This window comes from Falco peregrinus, chromosome 1 (genome assembly GCF_023634155.1).
Source record: "Falco peregrinus isolate bFalPer1 chromosome 1, bFalPer1.pri, whole genome shotgun sequence".
Lineage (NCBI taxonomy): Eukaryota > Metazoa > Chordata > Aves > Falconiformes > Falconidae > Falco > Falco peregrinus.
This window is the reverse complement of record NC_073721.1, coordinates 44,771,116-44,797,472: the sequence shown is the minus strand read 5'-3', so window position 1 is coordinate 44,797,472 and position 26,357 is coordinate 44,771,116. Positions and strand designations below refer to the sequence as shown.

At 44.5% G+C, this 26,357-nt stretch overlaps 1 protein-coding gene across 1 annotated transcript in view; it reads left to right on the top strand.

Moving 5' to 3' along the window:
• Positions 1-26,357, top strand: part of CACNA1B (calcium voltage-gated channel subunit alpha1 B) — a 296,336-nt gene that overhangs the window by 197,578 nt on the left and 72,401 nt on the right. The window contains exons 19-23 of the mRNA XM_055817932.1: positions 2,953-3,059; positions 10,070-10,132; positions 19,901-20,722; positions 21,965-22,179; positions 24,344-24,464. Coding sequence (XP_055673907.1) covers positions 2,953-3,059; positions 10,070-10,132; positions 19,901-20,722; positions 21,965-22,179; positions 24,344-24,464 — 1,328 coding nt within the window. The remainder of the gene's footprint in view (positions 1-2,952; positions 3,060-10,069; positions 10,133-19,900; positions 20,723-21,964; positions 22,180-24,343; positions 24,465-26,357) is intronic.

Here is a 26,357-nt window from a genome sequence, read left to right as displayed (position 1 = left end):
CCAGCAATCCCTGGGAAAACAGTATAAAAACATGCAGTGTGGGGTAGGAGGGATGTGTGAATTTTACATAGAAATATAAAAAACTTATTAAAGAGTTGAGAAATTCGCGGAAATAATGGAGTGAAGCGAGCGGCAAAGGCAAGAGTCTAACGGCCATGAAGGTTCTTCCTCCTCCTCCCCAATGGAGAGGGTTTTAATTGGGTGAGGTTAATAAAGAACAGTCAGTGTTAACTGTGCACATCATTATGGGTAGCACTGAAGATGGGCTTTTCCATGTGATAAACTGGTTTAAATGAAGATTTAGAGCTCTAGAAGACAGAAAGGGACCATAAAAGAGAGATGCCCTTATAGGCAGGGCCTTTATATGCACTTGCCCCTACATAACGATGGTGACAGTCCGGGCTGTTGGTGGGATGGATGGATGTTGCCATCGCAGCTCAGAGCTGGCTTCAGTCGTGCACCGTCACACTCCTGCGTGCTCCAAGCAGAACAGGACGAGCCTGTGCCCCAGTGAGACCTGGCAGTGTAAGTACCAGGCAAAAAATTAATTAATTTTTGTAGTGATCTGCAATCTCTTGATGGAAGGAGCTACAGAACTATTATTAAGCAGTCATCTGCTAAAGAGTGTGCTTGTTCGGAGTTAGGGACGGCTGCAATTATAGTGACAACAGATACTGGGTGCTTTACTTCAAGATACTGAATCTAGCAGAATTGCTGATGCACCAGGGAGAAAGGAGCAGAAGCTGCAAATTTTAAAGAGATGGTAAAAACTGCACCTGGTGCTTTAGGTACAAAGAAAGGAAAATCAAGAGCCTTTGAATGTATGTGATTTTAACACTACTAGTGAGTCCTCAAGAGAAGAAACAACTTGAACATACCTGTGGAATGCAAGGAAAACATTAAAAGCTTTTTTATGGGGGTGGGGGCACTTATTCCTCAAAAGATTCATGCTCTGCAGATACCCTTTGTGCTGGTTTTGGCTGGCACAGAATTAATTTTCTTCACAGTAGCTAGTAGGGGCTGTGTTGTAGGTTTGTGCTGATCACACAGGGATGGTTTTGCTCACCCGGAGCCAAGGGCTGTTCTGCTCCTCACCCCACCCCACGGCGAGCAGGCTGGGGGGCACAAGGGGCTGGGGGAGGGGGGCACAGCTGGGACAGTCGACGCCACTGACCCGAGGGATGTGCCGTGCCATATGGCATCAGCATGTAAAGCTGGGGGAGGAAGGAAGGGGGGGGGTGACATTTGGAGTGGTGGCATTTGCCTTCCCAAGTCCTGGTTAAGTGTGCTGGAGCCCTGCCACCCTGGGGATGGCTGAGTCCCTGCCTGCCATGGGGAGCAGGGGGGGATCCCTGGTTTTGCTTTGCTTATTAAACCATCTTTATCTTAATCCACAAGTTTTCCCACTTTTCTGATTCTCTCCCCCATCCCACTAGGGGGAAGTCAGCAAGTGGCTGCTGGGATTTAGTTGCTGGCTGGGGTTAAACCACGACACCCTTGATTCACAACAGGCTTCCAAACCACTGATGAGTTTACTGGAAGCTGGTAGTTGATTGACTTTGTATAATTGTTCAGCAGGGCTTTTTTTCATGGCCTGTCTCAGGTTCTTTATTCACTACAGTAAGAATTTACTTGTTATAAACTTACTGATTTCTGGAAAGGAAAAAAATAAATAAAAGAATTTACCACTATTAAATTTTTGGATTAATTTTTTGTCATTTCTTTTTCTTTCTGAAGGAGAAAGAAAAACAGTTTCAAAATGAGGTGCAGTTTAAACAAATAACACCAAAGTCAGAGCAAGGAATTGTTTATGCATATGATATTCAGGATGGATAAATCTATGGTTTCCTATTGCAAAGCTAGATGTCTTGCTGTCTGCTCTCGTGATTTTAAGCATAACTCTTTCACAGTGTTATAGCTGAAGAACAGAGGTAGACCTGTGGCATTTCAAAAAGTCTCACAGAAAAGCCTGTGACTGCTCTCTTCTTGACGTCTGGTTATTCCTTGAATATGTGTGATGCCGACATGGCCATCAGAGGGTCTGGGTTTATCCTGCCATGATTTTACTATCTAATTTGACCGGCTAGAGAGTTTAAAGGAAATGTAGCCTAGACGACCATTGAAGAAAACCCAGGGCGTTTCTTTGCTTTTTGCCTTCATCTCATAGCTTAAGATCCTGTAGTTTAAATTTGAGCAACATTTCTCCTGTTGTTACACTAGGTAGGAGGAAATAAATAAATTTTTTTTATTCTCTGCGGGAACTTGCAATGGCAATAGAAGTCAAAAATCCACATGGTCTGGGGGTATGAGTAAAGCATGGACACAACCATCTTTCTGATGATTGCTTGAGTCTACAGACTGCGCCTTAATACGGCTCCTCCACCCTGTCAGTCCTCAGTAATTCAACTGAAATCAGTGGAAATATCTGGGGTAAAGCTGGTGCGAGCTAGATTGCTATTGCTTGTTGGACTTACTGTTTCACAGTACTCACATTGGCAAGAGGTCATGAAGGATTCAGGAGTCTGCCTCATATATTTCAGCAGGAACGTGGGCTTTAGAATGTTTTTACTCAGGTCTGAGATAAACGGGGCTCCCTTCACCCCAGAAATGTCACATTGTGGTCAGGTCTCTCCCCGTAGTTTCCTTTCACAAAACCAAGTGGTAAGAGGAGACCAAAGAGAGGTAAGAAGCTTTGTGAGGGAGATGTAATCCTGGTAAAAATGCACTGAGCACTTGACCAAACCCTGCATTTCTCTTCTCGACCAACTGTTGCTGGCCCCAAACCCTACCTGGCAGTCCTTGCAAGAAGTGACGAAATTTTGCCTTACATTAATGAGTCTGCACTGTTCTTGCAGCATGGTGGTGACAGTCACATGCCACTCGTGCCTTGGGGACTCTGGTTATCATCGTTACATGATGCATGCTCTGATTTCTCTTGGTTTTCTGCACCAGGATGAGGAGGAGATGGAGGAAGCCACCAACCAAAAGCTCGCCCTGCAAAAGGCCAAGGAAGTGGCAGAAGTCAGCCCCATGTCTGCAGCTAACATTTCCATAGCCGCGTAAGCATTATTTTATTATTTGGGAAGTTTATAATTTCGTTTCTGTTTTTTCAGTGTCAGTATGTGTTCGTTCAACTGGAACATCCCATAGTACTCTGTGAGCCCTCTTATACCGTCTCTGTTACTGCCAGGGCTTTAGGTTGACTGAATACTTCAGTGCTGATTAATTAACCATGGATTTAATTAAGTATTTATGTTAGTTTGTTTCTTCTTCTTTTTTTTTTTTTTTTGTAATGTCTCATCTTTTGCCTTGCTATAAATAACTGTGTTTTAGAAGGATTTTTTTAAGCTGTCCTAGGATAGATTTCACCAGGTGAAGTGTTAACATTTCACTTTGGATTTTTAATTACAAGAGGTATGTGTGGACATCATGTCTTAGCTATTCTTTAATGATCTCTGCTTTGAGAATTTAGAGTGTAAATGCATCCTCCTAAATATCAGACTGAAAAACATGCTTGAATGCACTTTCCTTGCTGTTTGAAGGAGTGCTGGGTTGAATAAAGTGATGTATGTGAAGAGTCACTGGTTTGTAGCTAGAAACATGGATTTGCATCTTCAGATGCAGGTCTTCTGCATGGATGTGGACATATGCACAGACTCTGTGATACCAGAACCCTTAGAAAACATTGTCTTGTGGTCCATCTTTTCATATATACTGATCTAAAGTGAAGTGAAAAAATTATATGTAGGTGGAAATACTTGTCCATATGTTGCTGAGGTCAGTGCAGAGTTCTGCCTTCGTGGAATTTTAGCATCGGGACTACCAGCATCAAAAAATTTGGTCATGCATTTTACTGAGAGCTGCTGATGTTTTCCAGATCAAGCATAGAAAAAGAAATTTCCTGTCTAATTTTATTGCAAAGTATCTGAAATGCAGCAGGATCCCTGTTTGTTCCTTCAGTGTGAATCTCTTGAGACCTTTGTCACTGGGAGTTTAATCCACTTCATCAAAGACAATAGGCCAAATGGAGCCAGTTCATTATATGTGAAGGAAAAGAATGGTATTAATTTGGCTTTTTTATTCTTCTTACCATTTTACTCTGCTATTACCGCTTTAATCAGCTTCTATTTTCACCCTGTATGCTTGTTGGTTTTAAATATAATCCCTTTCTCACAATGATTTCCTGTCTGGTCTTGAAAAGAAGTCAAATGAGGATATTTACTCTTGTCCTTTGATGACTTTCCTGGTACTGTTGTTTTAAAATGGAAGATAATGCTGCTTATTCTTTAATCAAAAGCACGATGCATGTGAAGATTTCTTAGAAATAAGCAAAAAGCCCCCAGTTTAACGGAGCTAAGGTTTCTCACCACGTTGTTTGTTGCTTAAAATAACTTTATTTCATGATTTTTCACCAGGTTTGCACCTGGTTTTCTATATCACAGGGCCGGTTTTATGACCACAACTGAAAGTGGGTACAAAATTGTGGATCTCTGCTTATTTTGCCTCAGATTGTATCTGCCCAGTTCCCTACTGGCTGCATTTGTACAGGCAGGTAATTAGGGTGATGAATGAGCACATTTGGAAGTGCGGTCAGTCGCTTGCACATCTAGTAACCACAGCAACACCGCGCACGCTGGGGGGTTATCTCTGCTTTAGTGCCAGCCAGGGGCTTACCAAGCCACGCATGAAGCTCGCAGGGCTTTAGTTTGGGGAAAAAAAACATGTGTTAAGGTCAACAGGTTGATGACCAAATGGATGATAACATAGAGGAGAAGGCAAGGGAGAAGTTTGGTCTTTGGTGAGACAGAAATAGGTGTATGGATGGGTTGCTGGCTCATGATCCAAAAGGTATTTAATGAAAGCATGCCGAAGCAATTTGTTTAAAATAGAAATACACACATAGTGTACTCCAAAGATGCTTAACAGCTACAGCTTTTGGGTTTACAGCACCTATCCCTTAGATATCTCTATCCCATACAGTAGGGCTGATGATGGGGACCTATGGCTGAGAGCCAGATGTGCCCCATGACTTGGTTTCTTGCACTGTTACACTACACAGTGGTCCTGAAGAAGGAGCAGATGCTGTGTTGATGGCAGGGCTTCTCAGATCAAGCCTCTGATGCAACTCAAAGCTGAACATGCTAAGAATGAAAAAGTGCTGGGCATGCTTGGAAAAAGGATTTTTGGTGTATGGAAATATCACCGCAAGAAGAAAATGCCGGTAGTGCCTTGGTGCACCTAAGTGGGTGGTGGTGAGCAGGGGCTGGGAAAAACTGGGACTGAGCTGCCAAAGGCCTGCTGCAAAGGTGGGTCTGCTCTATCAGTTTATATTTTTGTTTTCTCCTAAGGAAAAATTGGTTTAGTTTTATAATTTTATTTTGGTTTCATAACATATGAAAATTATTTTCTCTAACAGGCATCATCTATAGCATGGATCAATGTTCTGAAAACATCAATGTTTTCTCAGTAGAGGAATCATTTTTTGCATCAATTCAAAGAGGTCTTTCAGGTGTTAGCAGAGGGTAGCATGACTTTCATTTCCTTCATCATGATGTTCATGTTCCCGGGATGCTTGTGCACTTCCCACAGAGGTGGTAAAGGTGTCCTGGGGCTGAGGCTGGCGAAAAGTTATGTCAGTTGTTCTGCTGTTTCACCGACGAGGTGCTGTGCTTGCTGCTTTGCTTCTTTCTCTTGTCAGTCCTATATCAAGGACTGAGGGTGTGTATCTTCCCCTGAGTCTCCTTCCAGACCATTCCACACTCTGTAGTGTTGTATCTGCTCCCCTGCCTCTGCATTTTCCCTGTGCAAATACAGTGTTCTGTGCGCTCCTGTCCTGCAGTTTATCTGCACCGGTTCTTCTGCTCTCCTCTGCCATTCAAGCCTTTGACCTCCAGGAAACATCAATCTGTTATGTCAGGTGCAAAATATCATTTCCTAGGCATAAAAAGCCGGCTGCTGGTTTAGTGTGTCAGCCCACTCGGGGTGCCTGAAGAGGTACCTTCACCTTTACGCATGTAATAGCTGCTGCGTGAGCCACGGGGGTTTTATGGTTGATAGATGATGAAGCCCTACAGTCTCATGGGGATCTGTTTTAATAATATATTCATTATTACAGTGGCATTAAGATATCATCTGCCTTGCAACTGACTCAAAGTGCTTTATTACAATGTTCTACCTGCACTTGCTTTGTAGCTCCTACTTCATCAGTCTCCCAGGACTTTTTTTGTCTTCTGCTCCACCAAAGGGACTTCACGTGAACAGATTTGTCCGACCACAGTTTGTTTCTTCACCTGGTGAACTCTATCCTGAAGGGGCCTTTTTGTTTTGTGGTTTTTCAGGATTAAAAGCTAGGATGGTACATTGTTTTTCTCATTGTTGCAATGTTTGGTTTAAAACAGAATCTCTGTTTAACATGTGTTATTGCATTTTAATTTGAGCCCATTGTTTCATTCTTTTTTTTGTGATTTTTTTTGTTGTTTTTGTTTTCTGTTTAGCATTTTCCTTGCTTTGTTGTTTCTGGAGGTGAGTTTCTGGGTTTGTTCAGTTTGCCCAGCATTGTCTTTAAGACCCTCTGTTTCGTACAACATTTAAACCACTCAGCCTCTCAAACTGAGCGACTGTACAGACTGATGGGTCTTCAGAGCAAACCATCGGTGCAGCTTCCCTGGTGGCCAGAATGGAGGAGGGGGGGGTGGGAAAGGGGGCAGTTACACAGGCAGTGAGTGCGCAAAGCACTTTGTGATGCCCCTGTAAAGGTGCTGGTAGAAGGGAGAGCCATCAGGCTCCTTCCCATGGCTCATACAAAGACCCCAGTGCAAACACGGTTTGATTGTCTGGTTTTGCTAACCTGAAGCCTGAACTCCCCACACTGGGGTTCCTCATCCACCTTTTCTATTCCGGCCAGAGATGCACCGATGGCGCGTACAAAAGGGGCTGCAATAAGCACACCCAGCCCAGTGTGGGCCAGCAGACCAGCCGGAGAGGACACGAGCTGTGGCTGACCTGGCACCCAGAGCCCACCACATGTTTTCCAATGGCCTCTCTTCACCTTTTCTTGGGAGAAGTCTTAAAATACTAATCACAACATCAAACAGACACTAAATTTGTAGGAACCTGCTAGATAGTTAGGCTGAAGACATGCTGAGTGAAACTATCTGCATTTTGTAACTGATGGGATGTTTGCAATTCCACATGGTAATGGGTTACAGTTGTAGCCAGACCCAATGAAATTATTTAAGGACAGGTATAGGGTGTGAGTTCTGGGTGGGAGAAGAACTTTCCAGATGCAGTGGATGAAACTTTGTTCACAGTGGCAGAGGCAGTTCATGCAATGTGGGCACTAGACCTAAATACAGTCTGCAGAATTGCCCCCTACCGTTTTTCGAAGTGACATGTGCTTCCTAGGACAGCCTTCCCACCTCTGAAGACCTCTTCATCTGTCCAGGCTCTGACTGGTTTCTGCTGGTCCTTCAGAAGGTTGTTCAAAGCAGTTTACATTTTAATTGCACGCCCACAGGTGGATACTGCCTGTTAATGTGAGCAAGTTGACTACTCATTAGACAAGTGCCAAGGGCAAATACAGGTGTCACATCTTTTCACAGTGACTTCTCAGAGTTGTCTGTCCCTTTTGTACAGGTCTGGGGATGAATGGGTTGGGGTTGGGGGGGTGGGGTTTTTGTGTGGGGAGTTGCTATGTTTCTCCAGGACATTTTCCATCTCAGAGGTTCCATATTTTCCTTTTGTGTTGGGAATACTGTGGTCTGTTTCCAAATCCCTGTTGGGCTGTTGGTACCCAACAAGACCCAGCAAGAAGTGTGCCTGAACACCCAGCCCATCAAACGTTCTGTGCTGGGTGATGTGTAGACTAGAAGAGGTGTTCTTTTTCTCTTGCTGGCCTGTGCTTACTTCCCTTTCCTTTTCCCCCTGAAGTGTGTTGATGTGTGAGGTACTGTGATTCCTCCTGTTAGCTTACCTTTTTGCCCTTGCTGTTGGTGGCATGGTCACTCAGCTACACCTAAAGACACTCCCTCGTACTCAGCCCCTCGCAGATGGTAAGTAGCATCAAGCAAAGCTCAAGTACTTCTGTCATTTTGATTTGGAAAAGGAAGCGGTCTTTGTTTCGTGGCTTTACACCCCGCAGTTCCAGCAGAAATTTAGTCAAATTTATGGTTTTAAAAAAGCAGACTCCAGCAATGGGAGCAGAGGAGCGAACCTGGAGTGCTGCAGGACTTGCATAACGCTGGCTGGCCGGGTTACAAGGATACTTGGCAGGATCAGAGCGTGGCCTCCGTCCTGCACTGCGCCAAACGAGGCAGGGATAAACACAGAGGTTCATTCAAGCTGCCTGCCGAGGGATGCTGAGATCTGCTTTCAGCAATTAAAAGCAAAATTTCCATGGGTATTGCACAATGTTGGTGCTGATTTTCAGGCAAACTAGGGCAGCCCAGTACATTCTCCTCCACCGTGAGTTTTCTACCTGTTTTGCCCAAGAAATTTCTTACCTACGCTTGAGGCATTTATGCAGTCAAGGGCTTGTTCTCTGCAGGTTTGACTGACACCCTGGGGGTTCAGCATCCAGCCGAAGAGTAAAGGGGTCCACAGCTTGAGCAACCTGGAAACAATAATTTTCTTGGCAAGCAAGCATGGCATCCCACCCCCACTTTGACTCCTGCTCCCCTTTCATTTGGCACAGTACAAATGTAGGAATACTGAAGTTTAGGCAAAATACTTTACCTGACTGTTGAGCAGATTTTTCTCTCCAAGCAAAACTTTTATGATGCCTTTCATAATTTGTTTTATATTCATTCCAGGTTTCTTGACCTCTGGATTGTTGTGTTATAGACTTTACCTGGGCCAACATTTCTGTTCAGAAGAATCCATTAATTTTAAATAAATTTTTATTTAAAACTCTCCTTACATGATAACCAAAGAACATTAGATTTTAACTGGACCTTCTGGTTGGCTAGTATTGATTGTTAACAGATTAAGAGTCTCATGGAAGCAGGAGAAAAAATGCTGGAACTGAAAAAGCAAATTCAGGAGGTGAATGGATTTTATTTTCAGTCTTGGGGAGGTTTCTTTGGATGATGTAGATTTATAAAAATTATTTATAACTATGAAAAAATTAACACCTCAAGCCAAGATCTATCAAGATGTTTAAAATTCTGGTTTTCTGTAGATTCCTTGCCAAAGGAAGAATAAACTCCTTTTCTGTGTAATTCAGTGATTTCTGTATTTAGAACCCCCCACGTATAACAGTGTTTGTACAAACACTGGATGGAGGAGAATCTACAAAATTATTTGTGAACTGAAACAAGCTCCTTTCCATAACACGTGATGTCCTGCTCAAGCTGCAGCAGACCGATGGCTTTTAGACATTGTGAGCCACATTCGGACAATCTGAGCCCAGGCACATCCCCGTGCCTGTCAGAGGAAAGAGGTAGGTGCCACTGAAGAACAAATCCAAGGCAGGGACCGAGGAGAAGCAGCCTGGCACCAGCTGCTGGGGCTCAGGTCGATTTTTGGTTCTCTGGATGTGGCCCAGGGTCCTCCCTCCAGCCGGGCTCTTCTCCATGCTAAGGCTTCTTCCTTGTGCCATGGGGCCAGAGCAGGGATTAGCATCCTGCTCCCACTTGGAAATAACTATTTGCAGCACAGCTGTAAAAGCACTCACCACCTGTTTCTACAAAGACCTCTACCCTGAGGTCTTAAAGATGACTTCTGCGGAGGACTTTCATTGTGTGAGTATAGCGTATGGAGGCATAAAGTCCTGATATCATCGTGTGGCTTTTGGTTCACCTTTTGATTTTTTTCCCTTTTGGTTCTGTTTTTGATTCTTTGGTTGTTTCCCTGTTAACTACAAGGTGGTGTGTCTGTGGCTTCCACACTTTCTGAAGCTTGCCTGGTCTCCTACCAAGATGCACGCTGCAGTCTGCATTCGATAGGACACAGCCTGTATGAGTCTTTTCCCAATGTCTTTTATGGTTTCTCTTCTCTTCTTTTTTTTTTTTTTTTCTTTTTCTTTTCTCACTTTTTGTTTTCTTTGTTTGTTTTGTTTTTGCATGTGCAGTTTTGTAAAGCAAACTCGAGGTACTGTATCTCGCAGCTCGTCAGTCTCCAGCGTAAATTCACCGTGAGTTGCTCTCTGTTACAATATTCAGTAAATGGATTTATGATTTATATCTCTACCTTTATACACCTCCCTCTTTCCCCTACTTCTGTTGCCTTTGCTGCCCCCTTGTTTTTTCCAAAATTCATTCCCATCATTGTGGAAAGCCTCCAGACCAGCATACGGTGGAAGGACTGGAAGGTGTGCAACATTGCCATATCATGCTTGTGATTTGATCATGAGCAACTCTGTAGTGTTTCGTACATTGACTGTGATCCCCCCCCCCCCTTCCTTCCTTCCTTCCTTCTTTTTTCTGCCATCCCCTTATTTTCCTTTGTTCCTTCCTTAACTATTTTCTGTCTTCTTCTGTCTGCCCTTATTTGATGGTTCGTCTTGTTCTCACTTGTGTTTTTGTTCTCTGTGTTTATTATGTGCTGGGCTGATGGCTTTGATGTTCCACCGGTGTTTGCACTTATGGTTCAATAGGAGAATGAGGGCCCACCATGAGTGCGCTCTGTAAATGAAAATTGGAGGAGGACTTTAAGAAGAAACTTCTGGAAATGGGGCCCAAGTGAAACCAAATTGGAAAACTCTACATAAACATCCTTGGGAAAGTTATGCTTGTGAGAGCACTGGTTATGCCCGTGCTCTCTAACCTTCTTGAGCTGGACCTTAAAGCTACAGATATCAAAAAAATGAGGCACTCTGCAAACTCCTATGTACCCGTTGTTGAGCAAACACAGTGGTAGACCTTCCATTCGCTCCACGCACTTCCTAACAAACAAATCTTGCTGGCTTTGCTGTGAATCACGAGTGTGCTTTGACACCGATGCAGGTTTGTAGAAAATACCATGGTTCCCTGCTGACTAATACAACAAAACTTGTCATCAGCTTCTCCTCAGCCCATCTTAGTGTCTTTGCTTTGGGTTATACTTTCACCGTTTGATGTTATCTTTCTTCTTTAATGCTTTTGGAGAGACAAGTAAGTGCAATTCAAAACCGTGTGGGTTTGTCCTTACGTGCACCATAGCAGATACTAAAGGTGTGGTGAATCAAAGGAGGTTTTCCACCAGCTTCCTGACATCTTCCTTTTCCCCTGGGTGTTTTGGGGGTCCTTGTCCACTGGTGGATCTTTTAATACTGTTTGTATTAAAAACATGTTGATATGACGTGTGAGTTTAGCTTCTGTGACCAAGACTGAACTTTTGCGACTAACAAAAGTAGGTGTGACATGTCTGTGCTATGGTCTGAGATCTCACGGGGTTGGGACAGTGAAAATTAGGGGAATAAACTAGACCAAGGCAGCTTTTGACTCACTCCTTCCAATGCATTTTCTGGCTGCCTGGAGTCTTGACAGGCAGAAAAGTGCAGAGAGAGGTCTGCTGCCCTTTGGGTCTCTCCCACCTGCCAGGAGGGAGGGGAAGGTTAGTGGTGGTGATGGAGGAGAGGTGCTGCCCAGCTGAATTCATCCCAGCACAAGTTGCACCAAACCGGTCCAAGGCAATGTTTGCCCAACTAGGAATAAAGCCTTGGAAAGAATGAAGAATTTGACACCTTTTCCAAAGTTCCAGTAAGGAAGCTGCCTTTTAAAAGGGTTAAATCAAACTGCAGGTACTAAAATCCCCTTGGAAGCAGGATTTTTCTGTATTTGGAGGCGTCTCCGTTGAGGTCTGTTGCTCACTCCCCACCAGCAATAGAGTCAGTATAATAGAGGCTGCTTTTGCTGATATGACTCACATCTGTTCTCTGAACAGAATAAATTTTTACTGTAAAAGGCTGTAACTGAGGATTCTCATCCTCTTTAACATTTCTATGCACTGTCTGGGCAGTAATTTGTAATTTCCTATGCAAACCAAGGCTGTTTTTGATGGATGAGCCAAGTGTGCATTTTCTTCTTTGTGCATATCCAAAGAGCATTTCCCCAGCAACCCCCCTGGTTTTGGTTAAATAAATGACTGGACCCCATGGCAGTGTGCAATGCATGAAAGTACCAGTCATCACAGAGCATCAGTAGAGCCCCCCCTGAAGTGTAAAGGCATCTGAAGGTCTATTTACTCAGTATAAACTTCACGGTTAGAAATGTGGTTTTTATTGTAAATTCATATAGATAAACTGGAACAACTCCTCTTAGGGCCATGCAGGTGCTGTGGACTCTCATTCCCTGGATGAATATTAGTATGGGTTCCAGATGCCTTTATAGCTCTTTGTTTCTACCCACTGTGAGTGCTATTGCTGTAATTATACTGAATAGATAAGTGGTCTAATTTCTGTGCACAGATAAAAGTTGAGCAGTAATCTACTAATTGAAAAGAGCTTTTAAAGGTTCAAAAAAATCCCTGTTCCTTTTTCTCCCTTGGATTGCTCAAACAGCATAAAATACCATGTGCCTTTAATATCAGTAAGCACCAGGATCTGCAAAACCATGGTTATCTGTTCTGAAAGAACAAAGCTTATTCAAAAATCTTTTCAGATACAGAGGATTGGGTTATTCCCATGTTCTTTTTTTTTTGATTATTTAAAAAAATATATTTCTAAGTTGCTAAGAAACTAAAGACAAAATACTAGAGCTAGTTTCTTAATTAAAAAAAAAATATCAAGGTGAGTCATTTTCTTGTGCTAATTCCAGCCTTTCATGCTATAACAAATTTGTGATACAAGCATGCAAGCAGTACAAAATAATTTTTTAATTTACTAAGGAAAGGTAATTAAATACAGTTATACTCTATTTCTTTAAGTAGATCAGCATTTATCTAAAATACATATTGAAATTGGCAACTAATTTATGTGTACACAGGTGATGATACAGCTAAGTGAATAATTATGTTGTATTTTTCCAATAGTATGTATTTAAGAGTTATGGGATGTTGAATTTTCATGTGAATCCTTATATTGCAATGGCTGATGAAACTGAAAACGCTCCATTTAGTAACTGGAGGTTTTCTTTGTATTGCTGTTCTTTATTGTTTGTTTCTAATAGGATCCAGAGGTGTCAGTCATTGCTTGGACATGAAAAATGGCATGCTCTTAAGACATTTTAGAGAATGGTAAATAAAGCAAAAGCCAGTGTGTCACAAGCCAGGGATGTTTTTTTTTCCCCCGAACTGCTGAACACCTGCACCTGCCATAGATTATTCCCCCCCCACCCCCCACCGAACAAGACCTGGTTTTCTTTGGCAGCTCTTTCTTTCCCACCCCAACCATCACAGCATGTCTCTGCTGTATCCATCCAGCTATAGACAAGCTGATAGTGAACACAGGGAAATGAAAAAGCCTAAATATCTTCCACCAGGATGAATTTGTCATTTGCCATCCAAGAACCCAAGTCTTTCTTGATCTCTATCGCTTGCTTTTGTATATTCACTGTCTGGGCCATCTGCTTTATTTCCATCCTTACAGTGCAAAAAAGGGGCTGTGACTTCATTCCCTGATGGGTTTTGTCTCAGTTTTTATCAAAAGCTTGGAACTCATCGTGGGACTTGGGCTGTAGCAGGGTCTGGTCTGAGCCATTGCAGTGGTTAGGAGAGTGTGGCTTGAACAGTTCAGAGGAAAAAAATAATTTAAAGTAAATGTAATTTGACTGGGTTTCAGGAGAACTTAATGGTTCCACATATTTAACTTTGGTGTGTTTTCTGTTAAACCAGGCCATAGCAATGTGGCTTTGAAGTTTCATTTTTTGTTTTACTTTTAACTCTCTCACCCTGTTATTCACCACTGAGGATGCAATTATTTGATCACAATTCATAACTGAAATACCAAACAAGTCTTAAGGTCTGAAAAGGGATCTAGTGACTAATGATAACAACATAACTTGAGGCAGGATAAATATTTTCTGGCATTTTCTTAAGATCAGAGTGTGCATAAAGCTAAGCCTCATATTTATACTTCTGGGATTAGTGTGTGATGTACTTTTGCCGAAAACAATTAGAAAATTCTTCTTACTAGAGCAATAGGGAGCAGCATGCAGGACGGTGAGTGTGGTTGAGTGAAATCATTCTGTTATGAAAAAACTCAAGCTGAAAGCAATAAAACTTTTGCTACATTAACACCAGGAAGCTTTGGCTTGCGTGAGCTTTCCATCACTTCAGAGCTGTACAAAACCAAGTGGCACAACTGCCTTCAAGCTCTAAGCAGCAGCATTTAACAGTTTCTGCTGCTCTTAGGAAATCGTGGCCACGGACATCTCATGGGACTGGTAGCAAAACGCTAGATCTTTCCTGACTTTTTTTTTTTGGTACACACCTCGGAAAGTTTCTGACTCTATGTTGGGCTTGCAGCTGCAAAGCCGTGCATGCCCACATGCTCAGCAGCTCCTGAAGGACCTGCAGCGGCGCTCAGCTCTGTCCCCCTCGGGCATCTCAGCTTCTTCCTCCTGCTGAGACCAGTTACCTGTGCTCAGCACATCCTGTATCTGCAGCTCTCCAAACTGTCTACAAGAGCAAGTGAAGGGAGTGGAAAGTCAATCTGAGGATGACCATATATGAAAAAAAATCAAATGTTGCATTTAGTGAACTGTCTCGGTCTAAGAAGTTGGCATCTATGATAGTCTGAAAGGCATTTCCAATTTCAGTAGCAAGTTTCTGAACACAAGGGTGTGATATACAGCTAGTATTATATACTTAGACACATTATATAGGCTCAGACACATTCAAAATTTAGAGTTTCTAGCTAATAGACTTTAACAGGAATATTATGGAAGAAAATGTTTTCTTTCTGAGAAACTGCAATATCAGAAATTCTAATATATAAAAACAAAATCAAATTTAAGAATCATATTGGAAGAGACTGGGCAGTGTTTTGTGCAGCGGTCCTCGGTAAGGGTGTTTCAGTGCTGCGCACCATTGCAGCAGCTGGGTGGGAGAGCACAGTGCATCTCCCGATGGTGCTCAGGCAGGAGGTGGAGCTCATAAAGAAGAAAAGGTGCAAAAGCATCCAAGCGGCAACTCCCAACGTCACTGGGAAAGCAAATTCAAACACTAGTGGTGAGTTCATCTGAAAGAAAATTGGTTTATCAAACCAAACGGAGAGAAAGCGTTTGGTTTTGTGCATGCCTTCTTCAAACTAAAACTGCTTCACTTTATTTCCCGAGTGGAAAATTGAAACATGGGAGACACCTTCTCCATCTTTATGAACAGCAAATATGATTTTAGTGGAAAGGTTTTTGCATTGCATTTTGTGTTGAAACTGTATTTTAACAAGAAATTCCCTTTTATCTGTAATCAGAAGATATTGTTTCATACCCACAATCTAATATATAGGTATTTTTAACACCAAATTATTATGTTTGTAGTCAGCTTTCATTCATTATTTACTAAAGCAAAATTTTAAGGATTACGTTGATGTAGCTGATTAAACCAGGAGTTCTGGGAAGCAAAGCCATTAACTCTGAAGCAGTATTTTAAAAGATTGTGATAACAATATCTTTAATCATTAAGGAATACCCTAAGATTAGAATATGACTAAAATGTGCTTTCCTTTCTTGAATGATCTACACAGTGACTGGTCACATTTTTTATTTATACCAATATTAGTCACTGATTCATTCATATTAATTTTATTTGATTCTACAGGACTGGTATGGTTTTCTTCCCAGCCACAGACAGGAATTGTTTGACTGCAGGCTTCTTAATCCAAGCAAAACCAGTGGAGCTACTCAGAGGCGTATTAGCAGTAACACCTACTAAACGTTTCAAGCCTAGAGGACCTGAAAACCGAGTGTATTGCCAGTACGCTGTACTGCAGACAGAAAATAGGGATGGGAAGTAATTGTAAAGAGAGTGAATTAACGTTAATCTTTGTACTATGTTTGTAAATCAGAAGCGATTATTGCAATCTTCTTAATGGATTCAGCAGGATTTTAAGAAGCAAATAGTGAACAGGATTTCAGATAAGGAGTTGGCTTCATAAATAGATAGTTTTCCCTTGTGGAAAAAATATTTGTTATCGCAAAGGCTCATTTTTTATCAGTTTGGGCAAGTCATGCTCCACTGCAGCGTATCGTGCTTGTGCTGTAGGTGGTTGGTGTCTGCCCCAGTTCATGCAGCCCCCAGTAACCAACTGACCCAAGCACTGGGGGAAGCAGAGGAAATGATTTTGCCCTGGCTGATTCCCATCACTTCTGCAGTTCTTTGTGTTCCGTGTGCACAGGCACTGTACCCTCGTAGGCAGGCAGTTGTAATGGAACTGGATTTTGTTTTACTGTGATGTTCCTGTTGTGCCATAAATAAGTTCAAAAGCTCTCCTCCACTAAGAAGTACAGCAGAGCAACAGGAGAGGAGAAGCTGTCGCACATGCCCATGTTCAGTTGCTGTGGGAACTTGCAGAACGTGAGTGTCATATAAATTTAATTGGACGAGCAGGTGACATGTTCCCTCCAGTAGCTGCTGCTTTGGCTCTGAAAACCCTAAACATTGTCCCTAGAGGGACCAACCTGTTCGATCGCTTTACCTCCATTTCCTACAGCTGACTTTATGTGCACTGTCACTTGCGCCTGATATCATATTCAAATCAGTCAACAATAATGAGCTTGCAGGCAGGCTTTGCATTTTCCTGATTGTGTTTTTACTGTGCTTCATATTTCTGAGTTTATTTGTGTGTGTGTGTGTCTTTTTATGAAGAAAAAAGAAAGAATGCAGTCATTACCTCTGAACCTCCTGCTCTTTGACTTGTTAGTAACCAAAGCCAGTGGGTGGCTGTGTGTTGTGGTCTTTTGACAGTCACCTCTTCTGCTTGTGTCAGCGTTAAGGATGCATCTCATTTCTAGATGCTGAGAAATTCGAGTCTGTAATGTCAGTGTCTGATTTAAGGAAGGGATTTTAGCAAAACAGGCTTAGTTAATATGTGCATTACTTGGTTTCTGCAGATTCTCAGTGGTGTATGTACCTGGCAGCATCTTTCAGTTAGCCATGAGTGAAGTACAGTGGAAACTTTAGCACCTCAGAGATAATTTAAAGGCTGATTTATGTTCTTGGCCTAACTGAAACACAACTAAAAAAAAAAATCCTCTTGAAGTGATACATCTTGTGTCAGAGTCAGCAGGTTCTGAGTCTCTCCTCTGCACTGTGTGATGTATACCAGCCCTGCATCCTCAAGCTTCCTCCTCACCATACCCAGGCTGGTTTAGGAGATTTTCTTTATATTTTGGCTTTGATAGGCTCAGTGCAGGCACCGATGGAGAGGCTCTGTCCATGAAAGTTGCCTGATGATTCATTGTGTGTTTTACTTTGGAAAGTCTCTGCAGGGAGGCTGGGGCTTTGTGTCCCACCCCTGCGTGGTGCCTGCCTCCTGGAAATGGAGCACCGGGTGGTGCACGGTGAGCAGGCGGTTGGGCTCTTCTCTGTGCTCTTAGTTTTGTAGGTAAATCGAAGGCTTCAGTCAGCGTAAGGACAGTTTCCCAGCCCTAACTCGTTATTACTAGTTATCACTTCAGTGTTGACAGCTCGCTCTGGCTGTTCAAAGCACAAAACAGAAGCTGGTCCCCACCCCAAGGACTTTAATTATAAAGTGAGAAATGTCCCCTAAGAACAAATGTGCCTGGTGGCCCGCACCGAGGCAGCGCTCGGGGAGCTCAGACACGCATCGACACATCCCTGAGCTGTCTTGTTTTGCTGAGCCTGTGTGCCGAAGAGAAGGCTTGTTTTTGTAGCCCAGTTCAGTTCAGTGCAGCAGATCTGGAGCACTGCAGAGCAAAGCACTCTGTCTATCCCGGAGGATGCACGGGACAGCCCGGGATGCCTGTCCCAGGCAGCTCTGTCTCTCTGTGCCCATCTCTGCTGACTGCAGAGAGCTGCACATGCAGAGTGCGTGGCTTCTCATGGGAAATCCTTGTACCGGGTGGCAGGTCTGGGCAGTCAGAGGGTTTCTATGTTGCTTGTTAATTCCCCATAAAACCAAATATACTTGCTGATGAGTGATGGCTTTTCAATCTTTTGTAATGTTGAACCAAAAAGACATGGCAAGGTATTGCCTGCTCTGATGAGGCTGTTCATCCTTGTGCCACAGTTACTGGGACAGCCTGGGGGTGCTCTCCTCTGATGAGGAGCCTGCTCTCCCTTCGATGTGGGATTTTTGGTGAGTGGGGCTCTAACTGATGTCCCCAGTAACTTCAGGTATCATTTTTGTTTAGAACTGTGATTTTTGTCTCCCGTTCTTCTGCTGTGGTGTAAATGGGGCACTCAGCTGCTGGAAAATTAGTCCAGAGTGCAACTCTGGGCAACGGGGGATGTAGGTTTTTAGTTTTGGTGATTAGCTCTGCTCATTCTGATTTCTGGATTAAGTCAGATTCCTTCACATCTGCCTGGGTGCCCTCATCCCGTCTGCAGTGAGCTTTTAAGTAGCTTTTTGTCTTTTTAGCAGAACCAGGCAGCAGCACCTTCTGCAAAGCTGCAATCCCCCAGCAGAGCTGGGAGATGCAAAGCCTTTCCGACAGCTCCCACCGTGCGACATGAGCCCGTCTGAACGCCACCTCCCCCAGGGTCTGCGCACGGCAACAGAGCCTGACAGTTCAAATCAGCACATACACACACAAAAGCTGCTTTCTTCTGTTGTCAGGGGAGCCCAGAAAATACATAGGGAAAAGACGTCTGCCTCCCGCGTGGGCTGGGCGCTGGTGAGCCCCACGCGGCCCCTCCAGCTGCAGAGGGCAGGCTGATGTGTAGTGAATGGAGACATCTGAGCAGGCTGGTGGAAGGAAAATGGTTTTCCTGTCTTTGTCAGAAGAAGTTTCATTAAGGAAGAAAATGGGTGCTGATCCTCCACCAGGCTAAATCCAGAAATCCACCCTGGAAGCCAGTGGGTTTACTGTGATTTCATGCAAAAGCAGCATTTGACTTGCAGTCTTTAGGAGGAAAGAAAAAAAGCTGTCCCTTCCTGCACTGGCCAGGTAGCGACCCATTGGCATCTGGTGGTCAGAAACCAAGTGCTGTGCTGGAAAATCAAAGCATTACAGCAATGCCAGTGGATGTACCCTCATCATAGTAGATGCCAGAGGCAGAAAAGGGTCGGTCTCGTCAGAGGGTGAAGGTGTTCTCATCACATCTGCATCTATGGATGACTCCCCCAGTCCCTGGGGTCTTTTGACTGTACACAGAACTGTTTTCCTTTCTCACTTGTACTTTTCCAGACTGGTGATGCTTGGGCTGGGTGGTCCATCCTCACCTTGGAAAGTTGCTGCAGGTTTAGAGCACCAGCTCTCCTGTGCCGTTAGCCAACGGGCCAGCGCAGCCCAGAAGGTGACCCCCCGGCTGTCTGTAAGGGGAAGGGGCTGGTGGCAGGGCAGTCAGCCAGGGGTCCTCGAGGGCAGATTGCATTTCCCCTCGCTCCTCCTGCCAACCTAACTTCTCTTTCTCACTGCTAATCTGCTCATCCAGCCATTTCCAGGCAGGGAGAAAGGTGCTGTTGACTGTGGGGCAGCCTTGTAGGCTGTTCAAAAGCTCTGGTTGTACTAGACCATTTTTGTGTGCTGAGACTCTAACCCTTCAGACTATACCTGAGGCTTCCAGCGGGGATGGCTACCTACTTTGTAGAAATCAAGAAAACTCCTTTCCAGAGGGCCTGTTTCATAGTGCCTAATGCATATGGGGGCAAACTAACACTGATGATCCTGCTGCCTTTCCCTGCTCATGTTCTCCACCAGCCATTTTCTCTCCATTCCTACAATTTCTCTGGCTCAACCCTCTAATCCCCCGTCTCAGCTGAAGTTTTCCTCTTTTTTTTTTTTTTTTTTTTTTTTTGGTTGTTTTTTAGGGAATCACTGTGAAGTTGGATACTAACTTTTCACCTTCTACCCCTCCTTAGCAAGCAGCAGAACTCCTCCAAATCCAAGTCTGTTTGGGAGCAGAGGACCAGCCAGATCCGGATGCACAATTTCCGAGCCAGCTGCGAGGCGCTGTACAATGAGCTGGATCCAGAGGAGCGGGTGCGTTACGCTACCACACTTCACATCAGGCCAGACATGAAGACTCATCTGGATCGACCGCTGGTGGTGGAGCCGAGGAGTGAAGGGAGGAACAACATCAGCAAGCTGAGCCCTGTGGACGTGCAAGAGGTGGAGCAGACTAAAGTCAGCTCTACTGATGGGGCAGAGGCTCCGCGAAAGCACCACCGACATCGGGATAAGGACAAACTGGGAGAGCAAGAGAAGGGGGATGTGACTAAGGATGAGAATGGGGAATCTGGTGCCAACAATAAGGAGGAGCGGCACAGGCAGCACAGGAGCCGCAGCAAAGAGGTGGAAGGGGGGAGTAAGGAAGGGAAAAGTGATCGCAACAGGAGTCAGGAAGGGGGAAAGAGGCACCATCGCCGAGGGTCAGTGGAAGAAGGTGCCGAGAAGGAGCACCGTAGGCATCGGACTCACCGGCACTCTGCTGAACGGCAAGGCAAGGAAGGCAACGGGGCAATCAATGGGGCCAGGAGTGAGCGGCGTTCCCGACACCGGGGAGGGTCAAGGTCTGGAAACCGGGAAGGAGAGCCCCGCTCCAAGGGTGAGAATGGAGAAGAGCCTCACAGACGGCACAGGTTCAGGAACAGGGCTCTGTCAACGTATGATTCAGTGGAGAAGGAGAACGGGGAGAAGGAGGGGGAGGCTGGCGAGAAGGAGCACCGGAATCATCAGCCCAAGTAAGTGAGTGCTGCGTGGCCAGGCTTGTCCCTGGGACAACTCGAGGGTCACAAGGCCCCAGACACATTTCAGGGAATTACTCATTCCCCTCCCCATGGCATTCCCTGCTGTTGTTCTTGCACTCACACCAGCCACCGTCGTAACCTGCAGCTCTGTTTTGTTTAAATCTGTAATGACAGAGGCTCCCTAAGGTGACTTCAGTCCATGATGGCCCATAAGAATAGCTCAGGTTTAAGGAAGAAAATATCCATGATGGAAATACCAACAGGCCCTCTAGGACATAACATCAAGCAGAGAATTTCACAGCCTCTGAAGGAAGTTTCCGAGGGACATTTTTAAATGGCATACAGTCTTGCTTATAGCCCTTTGGTTTTCTGTTTTTTGGGGGTTTTTTGTTTGTTTTGTTTTTTATCGTGAGCCTGTCAGCTGCATCACCAGTTGTCGCAGCACATGGTTTCTTCCATTAAGAACAATGATGTACCCCATTTGATTTAATTCTCATGTAAGTCAAGTGAGAAAAATAGTATTCGTGAAGCATTTGGAGTAGTTAATAAAGAAGGATAGATTGCCTTTGTAGCTTTATTAGTCTGATGGAAAAGAAATTTCACTGGGATTCTTTAGAATAGAGTTCATGTCACCGTGGAGAGCTGTGAGTGGCACTGAGATGATAATTTTCCTGTCTATATTATTCTCCTTTCAGATGAATTTCAGAACACTTTGCATACTGTTTTAGTTTGATCATGTGCACAAGCTCACTTTCCTCCTCACTGAAATATAGCTTCTGCTGAAGAGGATTGCAGAAGCTATTTAGTTGCTTACAGCAATGTTACAGAATGGTTTAGGACTGGAAAAGAGAATCACCAGATTTAAATAAGGCCTCAGGAGAACATTAAGAAGCAGAATGTCAGACTTCATTCAGAAACCAGCTGACGCTGGAAAGCTAATGTCACTGCTACATGCAAGTGCCATGTGGTCCTTGCTTATCAACCTCAGTTCTGAGTCTCATTAAACCGAACAAAATGATGTTCAGTGGCACAGTTCTTCTTAATGTTGTGCTTGGATGTTGGAAAGGTCACATGCTGTGCCAGTAGTAAGTTGTCCTGCAATCTGGGACTTTTCTGCAAAGCACTTCCACAAAGAAAGCAGTCTATGAAACTGAGCAAGAGATGCAGCATCAGGGCACATATTTTATCTGCATCCTTCTTGGGCCACATTTAATAAAATCTGGTTTTCTACCTTAGGGAGAATCAGTGTGAGATTGAGGCTAGTGGAAGCGTGAGTGTCCCTGTGCACACCCTTCCCAGCACCTACCTGCAGAAAGTGCCCGAGCAGCCTGAAGATGCTGACAACCAGAAGAACGTGACACGGATGATTCAGCCACCTCTGGACAAAACCATCACTGTGAACATCCCTGTCACTATCACTGCCCCGCCGGGGGAAACCACTGTCATTCCAAGTGAGTGCCTTTGTCCCCCTGCTTTTTGCTATGAAATTGCCAGAAAAGAGCTAACTTTCCTAGGAGCTAGCAGCACACACTGGGTGATGGGGGCTCTCCTGGCCACCAGCATCCTTGCAATAGGCAGGCAGGAGAACTTCATATAGGCTTTACAGTTCATGTAGCCTGCAGGAACCCAAAATGAGTTCCTGGGTCACCTGGTGGCTCTGGAAGACACCACGTAAGGTTCCCTGGAGATGGCTCACCCAGAGCAGATCCACAGATCTTTACATAAGAGAAAGATGAAGGAGCAAGAAAACCAGCACAATGTTAGTAACTGAGAGCGGTGCAGCAAAATAAGAAACTTGTGTAGCAAACTGGTCGAGAACTTGTGAGCAGAGGAGAAGGTCCTCTGCTTTATCACCTCCCTTTGCTGCCATGCTGCAAGCTCCTGCTCCCACAGCTCTGTGCCACAGTTCCCCTGGTGTCCCAGGGGCCTGGCTGACCCCAGATCCCTCAGCAAAGGAAGGGGAGGCAGTGGCGTTGCATTCAAGCCCACAGATGGAATTCATGCTCCTTGGCGTGTTAGCTGACCCCGTCGTGGAGCAGCACATCTTTCATGGCTGCACAGCTACCAGAGCACCCACCTGTGACCCTGCCACCTCGGGCTTCTGCAGGCTGTGTAATTTTAGAGCTTCTTGCAGCCCCCTGCACCTCGTTTTCAGCAGATCCACCATAGCTTGCCCTTTTCCAGAGCTCTCTGCCCTGGGTCTATCAGCAATAGATTTACGCCGTTTCACAGATGGTCCCAACATCATTGTGCCCCTCGTCTGCCCCGCAGCCACCATCCTGCTGTGACCAGCTTGCGGCTCATCCCTGCCAGCAGAGGCACAGCCTGGAGAAGTCTCGAGAGCTGGGGGTACAAGGAGAACTGCAGGGTGAGATCCAAGAGATCCACCTTAGGTTGCAGGCTGTCAAGACTCTGCTTTCCAGGAAGCACAGCCAAAAGCTAGTGGTTTCTATGCATGCTTTTTCACTGTGTTTTCAGCCACACGAGACTTGTCTTTCCACCCCCTCATCCCTCTTCATTCTTCTTCTTTCTTAAATGGTAATTTAACTATATTGCAATCCTGAGTTCCTGTCAATCAAGATTTATTAGGCTCTCTCTTTCCTGGTCATTTCCTCTGTATCTGGCTTGAGATACAATAAGAGTTTATTGAACATGTCACTCACACACAATGAAATGTCATTTTGTTGCAAAATAAAATAAAAAGTAATAAACCCCCCTGCACCCAACACATTGTCAGTGGGTGGGATTTTTGGATTCTAGGTTCCATGAATTAATAGACAAATATGTATATCTGTGTAGCAAGAGAATTTGCAGCATAAATGTTTTCCAGTTCATATATTGGAAATTATCTTAAGTAAATCACTCTATAAACTCACTGCAAGTAAACTTATGATGGAAATTATTTCTAACTTTTGGAAGTAAGGTTCAGAACAGTTTTCTAGAAAGGGATCATGCAAATTAAAAACCTGATGTGAGATGGAGCTTGACACCTTTATACATAGAAACCTCTGCCAAACCTGGGGTGCACTATGCAGGCACAGAGCTGGGGGGTCCAAGAAGTCCCTTCCAAGTCTCTGTTCCTAACGCTGGGAAGTTCAGCAGTTTTAGTCCCAAAATTATTAAAGCTTGTCTATGAATTTGTTCTTCTACATATTCCAAAGCCAGTCATGCTACTGCTCCATGGGAGAAGATACAGAATTATGCAGTCGGTTAGACTTACCATCTTTTTTGCTTTCCAAGGATCCCTAGCTGATCCTGTGTCCCTAATAATTTATGAAATTTGGAATGAGATTTCCATCCCCAGTTTGGCAGCTTTTGTATATGTAAGTGTAAGGTTTCTTTGCCTGCGCTGGGCATCTTCGTTTCCTGGCCATTTCTGAGATATTGCTCATCAGTGCAGTTAAGGAGTATAATTGCAGTGTGTATCGTCCTGTAGTAAATAGCGGTGATAATAATCAAATGATTGTTCATCACGTTTAATCAACATATTCAAAGGCTGTTTGCTATCCCAGCTGCATTGTTTGCATATCCAGCTGTTGTAGGCAGCCTGCTGTGTGAAGACTGCAGATACATTTTTAACTCTCTCATTTCTGTCTCCTTCAATTCATATTTCAGTGAACAATGTTGAATTTGAGGGTAAAACAGAGGAGAAGAAAGACATCGATGACTTGACGAAAAATGGGCCTAAACCAATCTTGCCTTACAGTTCCATGTTTATCCTAAGTCCTACAAATCCGTAAGTCCTCTGACTCCGCAATACCACTCACGGGTTACAGGTACTTCAGGCGCTGGTATTTCAAAGCAATAACATTAGCTTGATCTTCATCTCTGCCAGTCAAACACGTTGGGAAATTAAATAAAAGCTCATGTAGGCTGCAGAGCAGATGCTGCCTTTCAACCAGGCATTCCTGGGAGAATAAATTGCCAGGACAGGGAAAAGAAGATGCTTTAGGCAGGTCCCTCTGATGCTCAGGTGGGCAGTTATTTGCTCTGCTGTAGATCACTAAAGGGTGGGAGCATGGACTGTCGCTGGGTCGTTACGGACATTATCGGGAGAAGCAGATTGGGGGCTGGTTTTGTTGTTGACACAATTTTGCAGGTTCCTTGGCGGGACCTCATGCTCTTTCCATGCTAGTACCATTGCATCAGTGAAAACTTTGAGCTTCTGGGAAACCTGAGTGGTTTTCATTTGCCAAGGCTGGGAGTACAGCTTGAGGGATCTGCTGGGATTACAGCATTGCTTCCGCTTCAGGCATCTCTACCTCATGGGGAGCTTTGTACTCAAAGCCTGTAAATACTGAATATGTCGCTCTGAAGGGCTGCAGGACTAGACAAGAGCAGCAGGGGTTGTAATAATTGTAGCATGAAGTTCTATGAGTCATTTTAAGCAGTAACTTAGGGCAACGTAGGGCATTTGAAACTTCTGCCAATGCAGAGATCTGCTAGGACCAAATGTGATCATTTCTCTCTGGCTCAGGTAGACATGTTGCTTTCTGGGGTTGTACACTGTGTGCTCAGATACCGAAGGTGAACTCAGGCCCTTCCTTTGGCAAGATGATTTAAGAGAAGAATGGGTGCTGCTGCACCTCCTGCTGCTCAGGGCTGTGGCATCCTGGCTGCCTGTGCGGTCAGTGGAACAAAACGGGCTGCTCCGTGTACTCATCTTTGGCATCAGAAATGCCTCTGTGGTGGAAGTCATGGTCTGACACCCCTGGTCAGTAGGCAGGCTGAAGAGTTTCTTTAAACTCAAGTGCCAGCTGAGTAGTTCATGCTGCAGTCCTGAAAGGTCCAAGATGATACAGCTGTGAGCAGAAGGAATTCGTCACTGGGGGAAGTTAGAGACTATCTGTCAGTGCCAGCTGTTAGGGAGAATGACCCCAAACTACCACTAATCTAATCTCATCTCCAAAGGAAATGAACTGAAAACTCAATATCTGATCCTTCTGCCTCAAACCCGCAAGAGAGATGCTTGTGTTTCCCCTCTGCCTTCCCCAGCCACCTGCCAGGCAGACCTCAGGACACTTCAGGATAAATGAGCCAAAACCCCAGAAAGTTGCCCCTTTTCAGAACACTGTGATAGCATCGTGCTATTTCAAATACAGCAACGTGTCCTTTGAATTCATGTGAAGGGGGTGGGGGGGGCACTTGTAATATTTGCACTTCAAATACAGCAACGTGTCCTTTGAATTCATGTGAAAGCGTTAGATGAGGTGCACTCATAATGTAATTATACTTTCTGGGTCAAATTTGAATTAAGGAGCTTGGCCCCTGCCTGGCTGGATAAGGAAAGAGTTATTTCCCTAATATTTGGTAGCTCAAGCCTCTTTGTTTTGGAGTGACCACCAAAAATGAGTGTTAGCCACAAAATGTCTGCTGAAGGCAGCACTGCAGAGTGGGAAGCTGGATGGTCCCAAGCCCAGAAGGGTCTGAGATGAGGAGTGGACCGGGCAGAAAAAGAAGCAGAAGAGGTTTTTTTCATGTGTGTCTTCTCTCACCATGTCCTACAGTTTTGACCTTCCGAGCATCACGGTCCAGGGTTTGGCATGTTGTTTCAGTTGCCTTGCAGTCTTCTGCAGCGCACATACCCCTTCCCCAAAAGCTGTACTAAAAGACCATTGAAAAAACAAAG